Genomic DNA, 18,703 nt, shown 5'->3' with positions numbered 1-18,703 from the left:
AATGTCTTACCTGTTGTAGAAAGCTTTTGGAACGACCTCAGCTTGGAGGAACAGAGTTTAATTCTGACCAGACTGTCACGCTAACGACTAGTCCAAGTGAGGCCAAATTCAAAATGGATTCCCACCCTTTTAAAGCAAGTCCAATTCTAAATATTTCACAGCTGTTCATGTTTTCATTATTTTATTAGCCTTCTGCATCACAGTCATTTTTGAGTTGTGTGGTTATTTGCATCTAATAATATAATGATGCTGTAGCGTTCCCAGCCTGAGAGCACTTCCTGCAGGAATATTATATTTCCTGTGTCTGAATACGCTTGTACTGCAAAACTGACAGCCATGGAAAGCTTAATGAAATAGCCTGCTCTCCACTTTGGTTATAGTCATGCTCTTACTAGCTGTTAGCTCATCAGTTCGGTCAGAAATAAAGTCTACCTTTCCAAATTGGAGTCGTTTAAAAAGCTACTTAAAAAAAGATAAGACAATAATTGTTCTCAATCGTTCAGAGCTCCAGTTTAAAAAGTGTGAACAGTCCCTTTAAAACTAAAAATTCAGAGTGCCTGTGGGTGATTCAGTCTTTCTGAGTTTGGGAACCAGGTGTTTGGCTACAGGTGAAGCTGGTATAAAAAGATGTTCCACAAAGTAAACCATCAGTCATGAAAACGTAAGAAGTCGGCTCTGGTTTTGCTTGTGTATTCTATAAAGTTTTATTACTCTGCTGTACATTAAATCCAACAAGCTGATGAAGACTCTTCAACATATTTCCAGCCATGCAATAGTTCTGTATCTTAACACGGTGTTGCATTTAATAGGAAAATACTTTGAGGTCACTTGAAACCAGGTGAGTTCCACATGGTGAGCTATAGGAGAATAAAGTGACACCTGAGCCTCTGACAGTCCTTCACAATGGCCGTGGGAGGTGGGCTGGGATGGTAGATCCTCCACAGCTCGGTTTCCTGCGTGCTTCTTTGAGATGAAGTATCCTCTCCCACAAGGCTTCATTGTTCTTCCCAATCCCTTCCATTATTTTGGACATCCAATTATTTACTCCATTCATCCTAATCAGCAGAAAGCTTATCGTCTACACTCCTAAGAACAGCCCAAGGGGGGGTCACAGAAGGCTTTTCAAGCACTCGAGAAGCAGAGTGCAAATCACTTTCTGGTGTGCACGTTTACTCACGCTTGTCTGTGATTAGTGCACTGGAAATTTATTTGGAAGTGAGATGTCACTGTTACAAATTAACAACGTCACAATCCAAAAATAAAAAAAATTTAAAAAAAGCACTTGTTAGCCCAGCACCAAAAGTTAATTGGAACCTTGAGGACTGACACGTGATACAAACTGTCATGACACCCTTATGAAGCTGACAGGTAGCTGCTGCTCTCTGTTCATTGTTGGTTTTAGGTGAATCGAAACCACCTGTTCCGTGTTATCTGTGATATTCTTTATTGGTGGTGATTCATGTGTTTCAATTTTACAGTCAGCTTTATGAGCATGCTTCCTGTTTTTATGGCAGCATCACAAATATACTATTTTATTAACCTTTACATTGCCATCAGTTTCATATTATACAGTACAAATATTTTAGTAAAGATTTGATAATGTTCTTATGGAAAGTACACCAGAAGTGGTACAGCTAGTTGCTGCTACTACTAGTTTCGATTGTAAATATCCATATAATTCTGTGCAAATAACCCTGTAATGCAAAACTGTTAGTAATCTAAAGGTTTATAAAATAGAGCTCACATGAACCACAGTGGCATCTTTGAGATTGGAGTAGTTTAAAACTGGCTCTACTCAGACTAGCCATTAGCTCATCAATCCAGTCAGATTTAAACTCTAATTTCTCTAAATTGAGGCATTTAAACAGCCACCTGCAACAGGTAAGATAATAACTGTTCACAACCTTTCCACAGAACCGCACTTCAGAGCTAACTGTCATTTTAGGTTGGCTAAAAAACTCGAAAAAAGTACCTCTTTGACAAATTTAATTAGCTAATTAATATTTGAACCAACTTAAGATTTATAGTTATTTAGTGGTCAAATATCGTAGAATCGTGCAGATTTAATTCTACATCATTTTTAATGTTACAAATCCATAATATTAATACTGTAATAAAGGTTTAATAAGAACTGAATGTACCACACACGCCCAACCTCTCTGAGGAACAATCTGATTTGTGGAGCTTTGCATGTTCAGCTACAGAAAAGCCTTTCTGACTGATCACTCTGTGTCTAATCACTCCAAGATTTTTACTTTGGTTTGACAAGCCGACTGGACACTTGACTCTGCACGACTGCAGTATGATGAGAAGACCTAGCTCCATGTAGGTCTGCTCATGTCATGCCTGCAGCGTGGACTCTGGGATGTAAAACATAACAAACAGAAACACGGTTGAGGCTCATTATTAGTTTTAGTTATGTAACACGGTCGGTGTAGTAGCTATGTGTTTTTGCTGTCTGTAATATAACAGAGCCCACCTACTCCTGTGTGTAATCCAAGTTTACTCAATCTGACTGAGTAAAAGTCACATGTTTTCATAATTAGAGAGAGTGAGACAATTCTGTTTCACAAAGTTAACAGGAGTCCTATTTTTAGCGCCAGCAGCTGTTTCCTCCTACGGGGGTGCAGTGTTTTATTGTCAAAACGCCTTTGGAAGGGTAAAAATAGCAGATTTAGCTTCAGCACGTTTCCCTGATGTGGGTATGTGTTCGATCCTGAGGGACAATTTTAAGAACTGACTCCGGATCAGGAGAACTTCCACCTGAAAGGGTGCGAGTGAATAGGGGATTTAGTGTGTGGCAGACGGGCGGACCCTCGGGATTTTGGAGCGCACATGAGTGAACTGCGGAGTCTTTAGGGTCCAAATCAGACAGGCATTGGATGTGGCTAAAAGATCGGAGCTGCCTGCACCCTGGGGGGGTCCAAGTCCAGCTCCCATGAGTAAAACTTCTTGACCCCAGAGCTGAGCATGCAGCACACAGGTCAGATGATCTCCTGCCTGGCCGAGGATATGATCTGAAAGATGTCCTGATGTAATCCACTAATTTCAAACTAAAATGTTTGGACACACTGGTTGTATTTCTGTGAGCTAAAGCTCTAGTATGTAATTACAGATAACACAGAACATTAGATGACTGAGAAATCTACTCTCTGCTAGTATGAACACCAAGGAAAGGAGGGATAATTTTACAGTTTCCTCGCAGCATGATTAATAACACTGCAAATTGTACAGAATGGGGTCAAATAAATAGAGTCCTCTCTCCATCTCTGTATGCAGCATCTGGAGGTGCATGTCTGATGAATCAGTGGCAGACACACAAGTCCCCGAGGAGTTCAAATGCACGCAACCTCCTCTATGTTCCCGCTAATATCAAACCACCAAAGACAGGATAGTGGTAAACTTGGGCCACGAGAGGACAGATCAGGAGCACAGCTTGTCTGTTAGATGTGTGATGACTGCACAGCATTCTGCTGACTGCCTAGAAATATGACCGAGACATGCTGAAAATTAACAAGTGACAGCCATCCTGATTTATGATAGGCTTAAAATAAAAATAAAAAAACAAGCCTAACATGAGAAGTGGCTCTCACTGTGGTCAAAGTTTTTACTGAATCGTATTCAGCGTTTAATAGGAAATTAATTAATCTTAAACTTTCTTTATTCTAAAAAACATACACAGGAAAAGGTGTTTGATACAAGATGCTGGGCTGTGAGGGGAGCTCTTCATTTACTTAGCTGACATTAAAAGCGGGAGGACCCTTGAGTTCAGTTTTTAGTGTCTTGATGACTAAAAAGAGCAAAATAGAAACTAGAAGAAGTGTGAAGTAACCAAAGGAACAGGATCTATTAATACAAACACTCCAAGGTATTATTCAAATCTTTTGAAGTGGGGTTCTGTGGAAAGGTTGTGAACAAATAACCTCTCACCTTTTGGGAACATAGGGACTAGTTCTGATCAGACTGATGAGCAGCGCCAAAGTGACTTTCTGCTGTCTTAAAACTCCAGTATCAAACATTTCATAGCGGTTCATGTGAACACTATTTTACAAATCTGATAGTTAGCATTACATATTTTTTCCAGGAAGATTATTATGATATCTTTATTAGAAATTACTCCAGCTGCTGTGGAAGAGCTACAACTATCTGCTGCTGCAGCAATTTGGATGAAATACTGTGAATTTTTTGAGATTGGAGATGTTTTCGGGTAACAGCGATCCATGATGGTCAAGACCAACAGGCATTAAAATGTGGAAACAGTGTTTATTAAAATAATCAACCCTGAATATTCAACTAAAATGCTTTTATTTAATTAAAGGCCTGGTATTCCTTAAAGGAATACGTGTCACTGATCACCTTTCATGCCACAGTTTTACAATAAGATAATTTACGCATTATTTGGTGTGATATAGAGCAGCTTTAGGTGGGAACGATTCACATTTACTGGCACATAAAAAGCTTAGCTCAGTAGCTGTAAAATTCATTGTGTTTGCTAAGGATGATTAGGTGTTTTTTTTTGGTGATGTTTGTAAATTGAGTGTATAGTGTGACTTGACCATCATGTCGCTCACACGCGTTCTTTCCTGACACTCTCTGCAGGGACTGGATTCACCCACAGAGCTCCCACCCTGCTGCCTAAATGAGGCACTGAAATGCAGCTTAGCCAGGAATCAAGCTGTGAGGGGCCCTGATCACGCACCCTCAAGTTGTCCACCTCAAGTTCTGCAGCTGGAGGCGACGTAAAGAGCATGAGTGTGGGACGAATCAACCGCTACAGCATTGTGTCGTCCGAGGAAGAGGGGCTCCGCCTCACTACCATGCATGGCATGAACGGCTTTGGCAACGGCAAGATCCACACACGCCGAAAGTGCCGCAACCGCTTTGTGAAGAAGAACGGCCAGTGCAATGTGCAGTTTGCCAATATGGACGACAAGTCGCAGCGCTACATGGCTGACATCTTCACTACCTGTGTTGACATTCGCTGGCGATGGATGCTGGTGGTCTTCAGTCTTGTGTTCGTTATCTCCTGGCTGGCCTTCGGGTTAGCCTTTTGGGTCATTGCTTTGCTACATGGAGATCTGGACAACCCAGCTGGAGATGATAACTTCACTCCCTGCGTCCTACAGGTCAATGGATTTGTGGCTGCCTTTCTATTCTCCATTGAAACACAGTCTACTATAGGTTATGGCTACCGCTGTGTGACTGAGGAGTGCCCAGTGGCCGTCTTCATGGTGGTCTTTCAGTCGATCGTGGGCTGTATCATCGACTGTTTCATGATTGGCGCCATCATGGCGAAAATGGCAAGACCGAAGAAGCGAGCACAAACACTCTTGTTTAGCCACAATGCTGTCATTGCCATGCGGGATGGAAAGCTGTGTCTCATGTGGAGGATTGGGAATCTTCGTAAGAGCCACATAGTAGAGGCCCACGTAAGAGCACAGCTTATCAAACCTCGAATAACTGATGAGGGAGAATATATCCCTCTGGATCAGATAGACATCAATGTAGGTTTCGACAAAGGATTGGACAGGATTTTCTTAGTTTCACCCATAACAATTCTCCATGAGATAGATGAGGAGAGCCCTCTTTTTGGGATCAGCAAACAGGACTTGGAGACGTCAGACTTTGAGATTGTTGTCATCCTGGAAGGGATGGTCGAAGCAACCGCCATGACCACGCAGGCTCGCAGCTCCTACCTGGCTTCTGAGATCCTTTGGGGTCACAGGTTTGAGCCGGTCCTGTTCGAGGAGAAGAACCTGTACAAGGTGGATTATTCTCACTTTCACAAAACCTACGAGGTCCCGTCCACCCCGCGCTGCAGTGCCAAGGAAATGGTGGAGAACAAGTTCCTAGTCCCCAGCTCTAATACCTTCTGCTACGAGAACGAGCTGGCCTTCCTCAATCGGGATGACGAGGAGGAAGAGGAGGAAGACTTAGGTGGTGGGAGCAGGGCGCTGGCGAACCTCAGTCCAGACAGGAACAGCCGACATGAGTTTGAACGCTTACAGGCGACCAGGGCGATTGATCAAAGATCATACCGTAGAGAGTCGGAAATATGACCCCCGACCTGCTGACCAAGTGTCAGAGTTGAATAACTGTATTCAAGAGTAAAATGCAGAACAATGCAAAGTGCCATAGGAAGAATATAGAAAATAAATTTAAAAGAAAAAGGAACATTGCTTAATAAATGGGGGGAAAGCAAAAGATGCACAGCTTAGAAATGTTGGTGAGGAATGTCTACGATCAAGGAAAAAGCTAAAGAAAGACCTTCTTCCTACACAAAAACTTGAATGTTTTCACTTGGTCATTTTGAGTTAAGAGTGTTTAATGCTATAAATCAGCAACACTTTTTATGACAGAACCTTATAATAAGTCTTAGGTGTAAATACATTTCCTAGGTAAGCTGTTTTGTGTGCAGTTTCAGTTTCAACAAGCACCTCTGATAAGCAGAAGCTGCTGTTTTTCTGGACACGAATGGCAGTGTGATCATTCTTAGGGCCGGCTGGCACCGCTGGTAATTTGCCGAACAAACACAAAGCAACGCGCTGCAGCATTCAGACACAACGAGCCATGATCAAACATCTGACCACGAGCCACTTAGAAAGAAAAGCGCAGCTTAACAGCTTTGGTATAATATTTAGTATGTCCCAAAAACTAAAGTTAACAGAGAGAAAGTAGGCAAAATGAACTGCACTTTGAATATTATGAGGAATGTATTCAACAGCAGCAATGAAACTGCAAGAACTCTCTATTTCTGATCACTTAATGCCTCTTAGAAATCATCAACATCGAAGATTACGTAGAAAACTGAAACACAACTGATGCACAGACAACCTAAATACAAGACTGCATCTTCCAGGTTCATACTGATAAAGGTAATAAAAGAATAAATGTGCTTTATAAACTCACAAACAAATGTAACGCTACATTTGTAAGGCATCAAACTAAATAAGTTAGACTCAAATTCATACACTGGTAGTCTTAAAATCACTTTATTCTCAATTAAAATGGAGACAAACTGATCACACTTTATATTTGTTCTCTTTAAATATAAATCTATGCATTTATTACCCATATCAGGGTAAACATCTTATTGAGAGCTGTATGGAACAGAAATGTGTAAGAACAAAGCTTTAATCGATAACCTGTGCTTAGAGACAAAAATTGTAAAGTCAGTTTCCAAGAGTAGCTGTTGTCTCAAATTTCCTAAAATAATACAAGGGAAGATTAGAAGAATGAAAGAACAATAAAATTATTTTAGTCAAAAGGCACTAATCTAATAAGATAGTCACAACACTTTTAAAACAGCCCAAAAATATTAACAGAAACTGAACAGCAACAAGTCCTGATTTTTTATTTAAGTCACATTTAGGATGTTAAAATCTACCAACCTGATGTATAATTATAAGAAGTCCAGCTCTCAATAAACTATAATTAGGACTGATTAAAATGTCTGTTATCACATTATTTATAAATGTATCTATTAGACTAGAACCAGTGAAGTATGGATGCCAAGAACAGCCATGCCTACGTCTATTTTTTTAGGAATTTTCTGGAGATCATGAGTTAACTATTTTATTATCTCACAATAAGCGGACATGTTTGATCTTGATATCTGGATAATTTAGTCTTTAGTTTTCTAAAGTTAACTTCATGTTATCTTGAAAAAAACAAGCTTTGTTTTCTCATGACCACTAGAAGATTACAGTCTGAAAATAAGTGGTTCTTGTTTTATAGCCATTTTTACCTGTGTAACTCTGGCAAATATCAGTTGCTATCATGACTGTCTTGATTTCTTATAAAAAAAAAAAGAAGTTTTGTTATTTTGAGATCATTTGATAATAACCTATTATCACTACAAAACGAGATTCTTTATTACAGGACAATGAGATAAATGACTTGTTATTTCCAGATAATGCCATAAAAATGTATTTTTTTATTTTAGCACGACTGCTCTCGGCTTTCATAGTTGACACACAGGCAACAGAAAAACAAAACAAAAAAAATTGCATCTCTTCTTGTTTTACAGTTGATTCTTTCTAATGCAAACTTTACACGCTCCAGACGTTGACATGCAGTTTAGAAATATGATTCTGCTGTAGTGAGGTCTGAACTGAAGCAATAATCAGTAAAGCACACATTTTACCAGTCCATTTATAAAAACATATTTTTTTCCTGCATTAAACAAAACCTATTTACAAATCCAAAGAGCGTTCTGAAGGGAATGATCACAGCATCTTTTTTTTTTCTATGTTAAAAGTTATGATTTGCATATTTGATACCAAAGTAGCAAAGAATCCCACGTTTAAGCTTCAACAGTACTTTTCCCACAATGATCTTTCAAAACCAGCTGATCTAATCTTGATGAAATGAGCAGCATTGTTTTAATTTAAGCTCCAGCATGGAACTGAAAATGCCCCTAATGAAATAAATCATAGAGCCAAAGCAGTTTAATTGAATTTAACAAAAGTTTAACACAAATTTGTTACGCATGAAAACTTTTTTTTGGTTTTGTCCAGATGTCTGCTCAGAATTTAACACTCAGTCATGTTTGTAGGAACATCCATCATGTCCAGTTTGTTAAGATGAACCTCCTGTTCCTACGAAACGATTTTAGTTCGATTTTACACATAAAGGAGAAAATATGTGTACAGAACAAGACTAATGGAATACGGAAATGGGGAGAAAAGAAGAGAATCATAAAATGGTTGCTATGTTGGTCACAATGACTAATATTTTACAAATAATTACATTATGTTTGACTATGATAGTTATATGTTGCTCCTTAAGAACGTCACAGGATGTAGAAAACTATAGATCAATATTTTTCTGATAATTGAGGCTTTCTTCACCCAACCTTAACCATGTAATGTGCACATTAACTTCTGAGAAGGCTGTGTGCACAAAATGATATTTGCACATCTTCACAAAGGTTCAGTGAAAGTGAAGGTAAAGAGTCAAGAACTGCACAACCCAAACATTTCTACTTAATGTTTTTCAAGGATGGTTTTAGCCTCGATGTTGCGCCCTTAAAAAAGAAGCAAGCTCAAATGTTTTAGCGAAGTATAAAAGTTTATTTAGTTAAAAAGAATAGTTCTCTTATCAAAATGATCTTAAGGAGCAGCACAGCTGAACAAGCCAGCTTATTTTTATATAAGGTTCTTTTTGATAGAAAACAGCAATAAATATTTATCTGTTTTTACAGAGTATATTCAAATGAAATCATTATGGAGACCACTGAAAGATAGATTTATTATTTCTATCAACTGTTTAATTTCTGATCTTTATTTTCTGCACAGAAGCGAATAATTAAACAGGTATTTCTCTTAAAGGGATGATTGGGGACAAAATCACCTTTGACCTCTGTAGAAGTCTTCCTATGTCCAGCGAAATGTCTACTGGGCATTTGATTTTCTTTGAAAGTCATTTTAATTAATAAATTTTAAAAAACTTACTGAGAAAAAAACCAAAAGACTACTGTGTTTTATGATGAATGAGGTCCGACGGTCAGGGTTGCTTTTCGAGTTTCAGATCTGGACTTCAGGTTTGGTCTGACGTGAAAAAAAAGTGGTAATTGAGGGAATGTGTCAGCAGGAGGGCTGACTGAGCTTCATGTCAACGCAGTCAGACGACTTCCTGGATCCGGATTCAAGACGGCTCATCAATTAATCACAGCGACACATGAACAATCAGCGGAGTGAGGAGAGTTTTGGCTCCGTCGAACGAGTGAAGATGCCTGAAGCTGGAGAGAACACACAGGAGAAAAACCTTAAAGGGATAGTTCAGATCCTTTGAAGTGTTGTTCTGTAGAAAGGTTATAAACAATAATATCCTACCTGTTGAGCACAGCTCTTTGAATGACCTCAGTTTGGAGAAACAGTTTAATTCTGACCAGATTCATGAGCTAAAGGCTAGTTGATTGGTGCTGTCTTTGACAGCAACTCAGAATTCTATAGTTATTTGCAAGTGCAAATAACAGCAGCAGCTAGCTCTAGCGCTTTGGGTGCAGCCTGGGTCATTTTCAACATAAATTTTACAATATATCTGCTAAAATAAACACATACTGTGATGCAAGATAAAACTCTAAAATAGCTTTCACGTTAACCTCTATGACACGTTTGAGACTGGAGTTCTTTTCAGACTAGTCATTTGCTCGTTAATTCAATCAGAATTAAGCTTTTTTTTTTATAACTTAGGCCATTCAAAGAGCTATCTACAGCTGGTAAGATATTAATTGTTTAAAACCTTTCCACAGAGGGCCCACTTCAGAGTAGCTGAACTAACCCTTTAATGCTTGAAACAATCTCCTGTGGATCAAATCAAATCTTCTCCAGCAGCAGAGCTAAAAGTAACAGCTCGGGTTCACTGAAGCCAGCCGTGACAATCCTCTTTTCATAAAGAATAAATAAATGTGTGTGGCCAGTGGCCCTGATGTGTATATATATTTTTTTTTTTTCTGAATAATTCAGATTGATGTGACTCAGCGCTCACAGTGACTGACGGGTGCAGGATTCACTCGCTAGCCACTGGTTTTGCTGAGCTCAGGCGTTGGAACTCAGCACTAACTAACACTGAAATCCCAGGGGCTTTTTGCCAATGATTATGTAACGTGAGCTGGCCCGTGCACGTCAGGGTTTTGTGGCCTAATGTCGCCCAGGATGACAGTAAAACCTTCAGAATTAGAGGTGGACAGCTTTAACGAGCTCCTAATGCAACGCCAGCATAAAAGCTTTTCTTTTTCAAACAATACAAGGGGAGAAATTAGACTCAGCTCTGAGAGGGGGGCCGTCCTATGAGCGCTGTAATGTCAAACTGGTGTGCTTTATAGTGGGATTAGACATCAAGAGGTCGTAGATAATTAAGGGCATGCCGTTATAATCACCCCTGCAAGTGAGACGTTTCTTATAATCCCAAACACGTGACTATTACGTCAAGAGTATCACTTCCATTACTTTAATCAGCAATTACAATCCTGATGAACTCTTCTTAAGATATGTACTTTGTGTAGAAGAAAGAGAAACAGCTATGACTGCCACCGATGCACCAGACTCCCATCACACATCATGGCTTCTCCAAGTAAAACCTATTAATTACCATATGGAGACTGTTGCCATGTAACCCGCTGGACAAATAGGAGAAGAAGAAGAAAAAAAAAGCTTGCAGCTGCAAAACAAACCAGACACATCCTTTAAAGACCAACACGGATGCTGAAAGCAGACAGATAGATGTTATTATTTTGCATCACCAAGATATTGTCCAGATTGCATAACAGTAAAGCTGAAGCCCTGGATCCCCCGGGGAACGTCCCTTCTGTGACTCCCAGTGAACGGTTGATCGTGCCAGCTGAGGTCTGCACTCACATCATCTAAGGCAAAACCCATCACACCTATGATGCTTTCTGACAATCCTTGTATTTATAAGAGGTTTTCAGAGGAGTGGCATGGCCAGGATCTTTACAAACCAGCATAAATGAGTTTGTTTCAATTGACCCTTGAAGAATCTCCCTGTAGCTTAGACCGCTGGTGACGATAAACTGAGGGGAAATGAAACTTAAACAGACTTATACGTAAAGCTCTTTAGTGTCAAACCACATGTGACACTCTACTGCGGCTGTATGCACGCCTATCACTCCATCGGTGATAGTCAGAGGGGTCTGAAATCTGTTTTAATCCCATATGACTCCGTCTGGCCAGAGAACATTATGACAAGAAATTAATCTCAGATCTTTTGAAGTGGATTTCTGTAGAAAGGTAACGAACAGTTAATATCTCACCTGTTGCATGTGGCTCTTTAAACACCTCATTTTGGGAGAAATAGTGTTTAGAGTTTAGTTTCAGAATGACGAGCTAAGCAGGGCCCAAGACCAAAGGGGATAGCTGTCATCATAAAAACAACTTCAGTCTCAAAGATATCATGCCAGTTCATGTGTATGTTTTTTATAAACCTTTACACTATTGTCAGCTTTTAATTACATGGTTATTCCAGCAGAAATAACAAGAAATTCCCACCTGAAGTGACCTCGTCTACACCAGATGTGATTGCAAACAACCAAAGACTTCTATGTAAATAGCTATGTAATGCAAAATTGGTATTAATGTAAAGGTTTATAAAATAGTTTTCACACGAACAGTTATAATTTTCTTTGAGACAGGAGTTAGTTTAAGATGGCAGCAATCCACTTTGATCTTGGTCCTGTTTGGACTAACAGTTAGCTCATTAATCTGGTCCGAATTAGACTATTTCTCCAAACTCATTAAAAGAACTATCTACAACAGGTAAGCTATTCACTGTTCATAGCTTTTCCACAGAACAACACTTCAAAAGATTTGAACCAGTGTATTAAGGTAAATAGGGATAGCTGCCATGTTGCATTACTGAAGTGAAGCATCAATATAATTTTTCTTTAAAGAGATACAGACTGAAAGTGCGTAACAAAAATGAAAATAAATGCAACTGTAGGTGCCATCGGGTTGATACAAATAGTACAAACTGAACTTTTTTCGATCCCAAAGCGAGACGGGCATTTAGCCAACGACTGAGCCATGTTTTGTAGTCTGTTGCCCAAAAACACACGCAACAGCCTTGTCCTACAACCCACGCTTGTTGTATTGTGTAAAAAGCCCACTGGTTAGCTGTGAACAGCACCTAAGTGCACATCAAAGGTAATATAAATGTACACAGACATTTTTTTTTTCCAGAAAGCACAGACGGAGGCCTTTGCTTGATGGCCCCATATCATTGTTCAGAATTTCATCCTCACCTCGTCTGCTCTGCTGTCGGGCTTTGGAGAGAGAGAGCATTTTGAAGACACAGCTAGAAAAACGTGTGGAAATAATGAAATAAACAACATATTCTGGTCTCAGGTACCACAGGCATCGTTCTTCCTTCAATTTGTGTATTTTTAATACCTGTACCCTGTTTTGAAGCCTTTCTATATAGTTCACATAGATGCACCTGAAACGTTCACTGTGGATTTGCCATGTTTACAGTCAAATGTTAAAGTTAATGTAAATTTGGTTGATCTTGTTCAATAGCTGCCACATTAATTACAGAGCCCTCATAAACAATGCTGCCATTTAGAGCTTTCAAGTTAGAGAGAAGCCACGTGTGACGTTAAAAGTGCTGACATGCTTAGCGCCTCGTCTTCTCTGAGCTGCAGCAGGTTTCTCTCAGTCTCCTCTGATTCAGAAATAGAAATCCTGAGAGGACATGAGGGGGGCCACTCTCATTTCCTGACTCTCAGCTCGCGGTAATCATCTCTGTGTGTCTAAAGGTCTTTAGTGTGTCTCTAAGAAAAAAAAAGAAAGAAAAATAACAGAATCACCAAACTGTAACAGATAGGCTATAAATAATATAAAATATGAAATATTAATTCAGTCTGCTTCTGTTATTTTAAGTTTGCCCTCTTCTACTTCTATGTGCTCACCACAAAGGAGGATAAAGATTTATTGGTTAGTTAACAAGTCAAACAAACAAATCAGCTGAATTACCTATATAAAATACAAATCTGTCAAATAAAAAAACTTGTCTCTGGGCATAAGCAGTTAGATCTAGAAAAAAGAAACCCATATAAGCTCTTTAATGCAGTTTGTTAATATCGAAACTGACCCATATTTTAGAAAAAGTTGGAATTGTCCCAGTTTGATCAAGGTAGGTGGGATGGAAATAGTAACAAAAGAGAGGTAAGCCAGAGAAGCCAGAAAAATGAAAACATACATGAAAATGTCACCTAGAAAACTTTAAAGGCATTAAAATTGGGCTTCCAGAAGTGAAGTCGTGAGAAAAAACTCAGAGTTGAAGCAACAGTCCTTTGTTTTTCCCCTTTAGGGAGACCCTAGATTTTGACTTTGTTTAGCAGCGCTTTGTGAAAGTTATAAGTAAGAAGATCCCCTCTCCGTAAATACATGCCCACAACTACATCATCCCTACAAAACTTGTCTGTTTCAACCAAAACAGATGGATCATTTCCTGCAGCCTGGCATTAGTCCTGTCCCAGGACACAGACCTCACAGTACCAAGCAGAATGACGGTCTTTGTTGTAGCAGATTCACTGCACAATATTCACTGAGGTAGTTTGCTGTTTTTGATACAGAGAACAGTATCACATTTAACCTGTAAAAGAAAGGTGCTAAAAGAGCAATAAGCCAAACACAAAAATGGGGGCAAAAAGTAAAACAACAACAACAACAACAAACCACACCAATTATAATACACTTTTCCACATTTAGAGTAGCATCTGAAAACAATTTTTTGCTTCTTGAAGTAAAAAGCCAAGTTGTGTAAGTAGTAAATTTGTAAAGAGCGCCTTCTTGTGTCAAAAAGATACCACTGCGCTGCAAGTCTGTGACTGAGCAGTTAACCAATCATAAGTTGGTTCAGTATTTTCAACCAATCAGAAGAGAGAATATTGAGAGGTAGAAAACTAACCAATGGGCGCTTACGTCATTTACGTCAAAAGAAGAAAAATACATCCCTTGTGTTGGCATACGGTGGATGTAGAGAATATTGTTTGTGCTTTGAAAAAAATAAAAAAGTTAGGTAAGTCTTATCTTTGTAGAAATGAAGCATGAATAGAAATGTTTTATCTGTGATAATTGTGTGGTTTTAACATTTTTCCAAGACAAATATAACCAGCTAATTAACGGCATCGCTAGCTAGCAGCTAACATGCTAATGGAGGTGCAAATTCTCAGTCATCCCCGGTAAAAACAGAAAAGTTAAAAAAACAAAACAACTGGACTTCTATTCTGTAGATGAAGACGTTTCGCTTCTCCTACGAGGAGCTTTATCAATTTAAAAAGAGATTGTGAAGTTTAAGCTTTTAAAGCTGACATTTTATGTAAACTAGATTCACATGCAGATTACACTCTCTCCACGTATTTTCACTACAACATCTGACCATTCTCACAGTGGTACGTTTTTAATCAAGTCACTTTATCTATAATTGAGGCAAAGGCTTTCAATCTAAAGGGATGAACCAGTGTTGTGTTGACACATAACAGACAACTTTGGCAAAGACCCTATTTTAAATTGGATTATTTGGGACTTGTCTGCAAAACTACTAAGCACTTTGAGTCGCCTTGTGCTGAAAAGTGCTATATAAATAAATGTACCTACCTACCTAATGATTTAGACCACTTGAAATGATTACAATCAAGCTTTGATTCTTTGGCGCAGAAATGTGAATTTTTCCGCAGTTATTCAGAATAATTAACGTCAGATTCTTGTTGTGTTTTTATTATGACAGGCGTGTGCGTTCATTCCTACCAGAATGAAGGTGGTGAATTTGAAGCAAGCCATCCTGCAGGCGTGGAAAGAACGATGGAGTGATTACCAGTGGGCTATCAACATTAAGAAAAACTTTCCTAAAGGTGCAACGTGGGATTACCTCAACTTTGCAGGTTTGTGATACGTTTCACTTGACTTCACATGTCACTGCTAACTTCGCTGGTGTTTCTTCTGTGGCTTTAAATGTTCTTTGTGCATTTCAGAGGCTTTAATGGAGCAGGCAATGATTGGTCCCTCTCCCAACCCACTCATTTTGTCGTATCTCAAATATGCTATAAGTTCACAGGTGAGAGAAGAATTGTTGCAAAGACAAAGCATGTAGCTGCATAGAGTCACCAACATCATTTAGTAAATCTTAAACCTTATTGTCTCTTGTCTTAGATGGTGTCTTATTCCAGCGTGCTCACAGCCATCAGCAAGGTAATTTCATGATCAATTACAAATATGATGTTATGGGATGTACAAGAATCAGCAGCTTTTGCACAAATGTGTCTGTTTTAAAATAGTTTGATGGTTTTTCCCGGGAACTATGTGTCACGTCATTGTTGGAGATAATGGACATGTTCTGTCATCGTCTCAGGTATGTGCAATAATTACCCCCATATTAGTTCTGCAACACGTTAACCACCCAACATATGTTACCGTGATTTGATATTTAAAGCTCCAACAATGTTAAAACGTGCAAAAATAAATTTAAGCTTTAATTTCATCACTACCAATCATTATCACATCTAAGAAAAATATTATGAAATACCTGTTTTTAGACAATGTGCTGCTTCTTAGCAGTTGACCTAATCTCTGACTCTTCTTCTTTTTGTCTGTTTACTCCCTCAGCTGTCATGGGAAAGCAGAGGAATGCATTGGCCTGTGTCGGGCCCTGCTTGGGGTGGTTGTGTGGCTGCTGCAGGGCTGTGCGTTTTACTGCGAGAAGCTGAGGGAACTGGGTCCATCCGCCGGCACAGAGGCCAGCCTCAAAGCATGCCAAGAAAGACTTCACAACCTGATGAGCAGCACCAAGAACAGAGCTCTGGTCCACATCGCCCGGCTGGAGGATCAAGGTGTCAGAATTGAATAAATACATGATGATTTGAATGATACATATTGGAGATCAGAAGATGTGGTAGTATAAGGTTATCTACACTTAGCATATTTCTTTGTTAAAACTTCAAATTGGACTGGCAACAGTATCTTAGTGGCTGTGTTTCTGCTGCTTTTTCTGCAGGCTCCTGGAGCAACGTTGAACAAGCAGTGCTTAAAGTGACGGAAGGCCTCTGCAATATCCCTAACCCAACACTAAGGACCAACTTAGAGGAAAGCTTGTCTTTAGTAAAAAGGTATAGGTTCCTCAATAACACTGATTCAATGAACTCTTACAGGATTCTGGTTAAACTGAAAGACAATCACAGTCCAGCTTGTTTGAGCATTTTCTCTGCTCTTTTCCCTCAGTATTCCCCTGATGCTTTCAGTACAATGTGACCTGCCAGTGCGTGCCTCGTTTCCTTCAGTTCATGCCTTCATCATGTTGGAGGGGACCATGAATTTGACTGGGGAGATACAGCCAATGGTTGAGCAGCTAATGATGATTAAAAGAATGCAGGTAATTGTTAAATTGTAGAAAACTATAGAATTATATCTGTAGCTTCTAGGGCTTTCAGTGTGGAAAAAATATGGCCACAGTTTTTAATGAAATAATTTTTTTAGGCTAAATGTTTTTCCTTTATTTAAACTTGTCAGTTTCCTTGTTGTATTGCCCACATGTGGGGTTGTAAGCTATCATCCATCCATCCATCCATCCATCCATCCATTTTCTTCTCCATTCCGGGTCATGCGGAGCTGGTGTCTATCTCCAGCAGTCACTGTTTGAGACGTGGGGGACACCCCCGGACAGGTCTACAGTCCATCACAGGGACATATAGAAACAAACGAGACAAACAACCATTCACACTCTAACTCACATCTTGAAGCAATTTGAAGAGTTACCAATTAACCTAACATGCATGTTTTTGGTCTGTGGGAGGAAATCAGACTACCCGGTGTAAACCCACATATGCACAGGGAGAATATGTAAATTCCACCCAGACAGGCTCCAGGCCGAGAAGCAATCCTGCAACCTTCCTGCTGGGAGGTGACAGCTCTAACCATTATGCCGCTGTTCCACCATAGCTATCATACAATAGTTGCAATTATTGCTTTGATTGTCTTATTACTGTTGATTTTATGCCATTATTGTACTTTAAGCACATTCACAGGTTAACATATATCCTCCAAGTTTGCTTGTGCTCTTCTTGTTCTTCTGCTGTTGAAAACTAGTTTTTCCACCCTGGTGTTGTGGTGTTCAATTTCAGAATTAAATCATTCATAGCAAGATGGTGATACCATCGAACTGTGGCGCAAGAAATGGAAACATGGCATTTCTGTTTCTTGCTTATATGAAAGTCAATGCAGTCAAGATGATAGTTTAATGAACATGGCGCAGCTGTACATGTTCTCATTTGTTGGTTCTTTTTTTTTTTAGCATATTCCTGGTCCTCTTTTTGTCCTGGAGATATGGAAGGCTTGTTTCACGGGGCTGATCGAGTCACCAGAGGGCACCGAAGAGCTGAAATGGACCGCCTTCACTTTCCTCAAAGTGAGATTGGTTTCTGAGAGGACCTGTGCTTCTGTCTTCTTTTCCTCTGTCTTTCCTTCTTTATTGTTATTGTCTTTTTTAAGCTGTAGCCATCGATCAGCACTTGACAACTGTTTTATTTTACTATCTTTGTTTTAGATTCCACAAGTTCTGCTCAGACTAAAGAAATATCCACAGGGTGATAAAGGACAGGTAAAATATTTGACTCAATGCTTTTATATCAGAAGATCGAACATGTAGAATCATTATTATAGTGTTTTTGTGTTGTGATTCACTATTACTCCCTAAACATTTCCAACATATTTTTTCTAGGATTTCATGGAGGATGTAAATGTTGCTTTTCAATACTTACTTAAGCTCACACCACTGTTGGACAAAGCAGATCAAAGATGCAAGTAAGTGCTTAGAATGAGTCCTCCAGTGATCTTTTATTGTGTTTAGTCTCTTCTTAAGACACTGTAGACAAAACAAACACTTGTGTACCTGGAAAGCCAACAACAGAAATGCTTCATAGATCATTTTGTCTCGTCATTCTTTTCATAGTTGTGACTGCCTCGGCATGCTTTTACAAGAGTGTAACAAGCTCGGACTGCTGTCAGATTCAAATACAGAGAACCTCACATCAAAACGGTGAGAATTCCTTCTAAATCATTAAGCTTGCATGATGCAGGACATTCAGGGATACCACTATGTTGATGTTTTGTGTGAAAATAAGATCAAAATTTAAGACGGCTCACCTCCATCCAACCCCAACTCCCAACTTCTATCTCTCCTTATCTCACCCCCC

At 39.3% G+C, this 18,703-nt stretch overlaps 2 protein-coding genes across 4 annotated transcripts in view; both read left to right on the top strand.

Annotated features, from left to right (window-relative positions):
* Window positions 1-4,605: 4,605 nt before the first annotated feature.
* Window positions 4,606-9,381, top strand: kcnj12a (potassium inwardly rectifying channel subfamily J member 12a). The gene has a single exon (XM_017418372.3). The coding sequence runs from the start codon at window positions 4,749-4,751 to the stop codon at window positions 6,057-6,059; it is 1,311 nt and encodes a 436-aa protein (XP_017273861.1). The 5' UTR covers window positions 4,606-4,748; the 3' UTR covers window positions 6,060-9,381.
* A 5,049-nt stretch (window positions 9,382-14,430) lies between these two features.
* Window positions 14,431-18,703, top strand: part of med24 (mediator complex subunit 24) — a 10,565-nt gene continuing 6,292 nt past the window's right edge. For 2 of the 3 annotated variants that reach the window (XM_017418256.3, XM_017418254.3), the window contains exons 1-12: window positions 14,431-14,538; window positions 15,247-15,400; window positions 15,491-15,573; window positions 15,669-15,707; window positions 15,794-15,867; window positions 16,122-16,345; window positions 16,510-16,621; window positions 16,734-16,884; window positions 17,803-17,916; window positions 18,055-18,108; window positions 18,229-18,311; window positions 18,460-18,546. In XM_017418256.3, the coding sequence (XP_017273745.1) occupies window positions 15,271-15,400; window positions 15,491-15,573; window positions 15,669-15,707; window positions 15,794-15,867; window positions 16,122-16,345; window positions 16,510-16,621; window positions 16,734-16,884; window positions 17,803-17,916; window positions 18,055-18,108; window positions 18,229-18,311; window positions 18,460-18,546 (1,151 nt within the window). In that variant the 5' untranslated portion in view covers window positions 14,431-14,538; window positions 15,247-15,270. The remainder of the gene's footprint in view (window positions 14,539-15,246; window positions 15,401-15,490; window positions 15,574-15,668; window positions 15,708-15,793; window positions 15,868-16,121; window positions 16,346-16,509; window positions 16,622-16,733; window positions 16,885-17,802; window positions 17,917-18,054; window positions 18,109-18,228; window positions 18,312-18,459; window positions 18,547-18,703) is intronic. The other variant, XM_037981065.1, reaches the window with a different exon arrangement.

This window comes from Kryptolebias marmoratus, linkage group LG17 (genome assembly GCF_001649575.2).
Source record: "Kryptolebias marmoratus isolate JLee-2015 linkage group LG17, ASM164957v2, whole genome shotgun sequence".
Classification (NCBI taxonomy): domain Eukaryota; kingdom Metazoa; phylum Chordata; class Actinopteri; order Cyprinodontiformes; family Rivulidae; genus Kryptolebias; species Kryptolebias marmoratus.
Note: the sequence above shows the minus strand (reverse complement) of the source record. Positions and strands in the feature narration are given on the sequence as shown.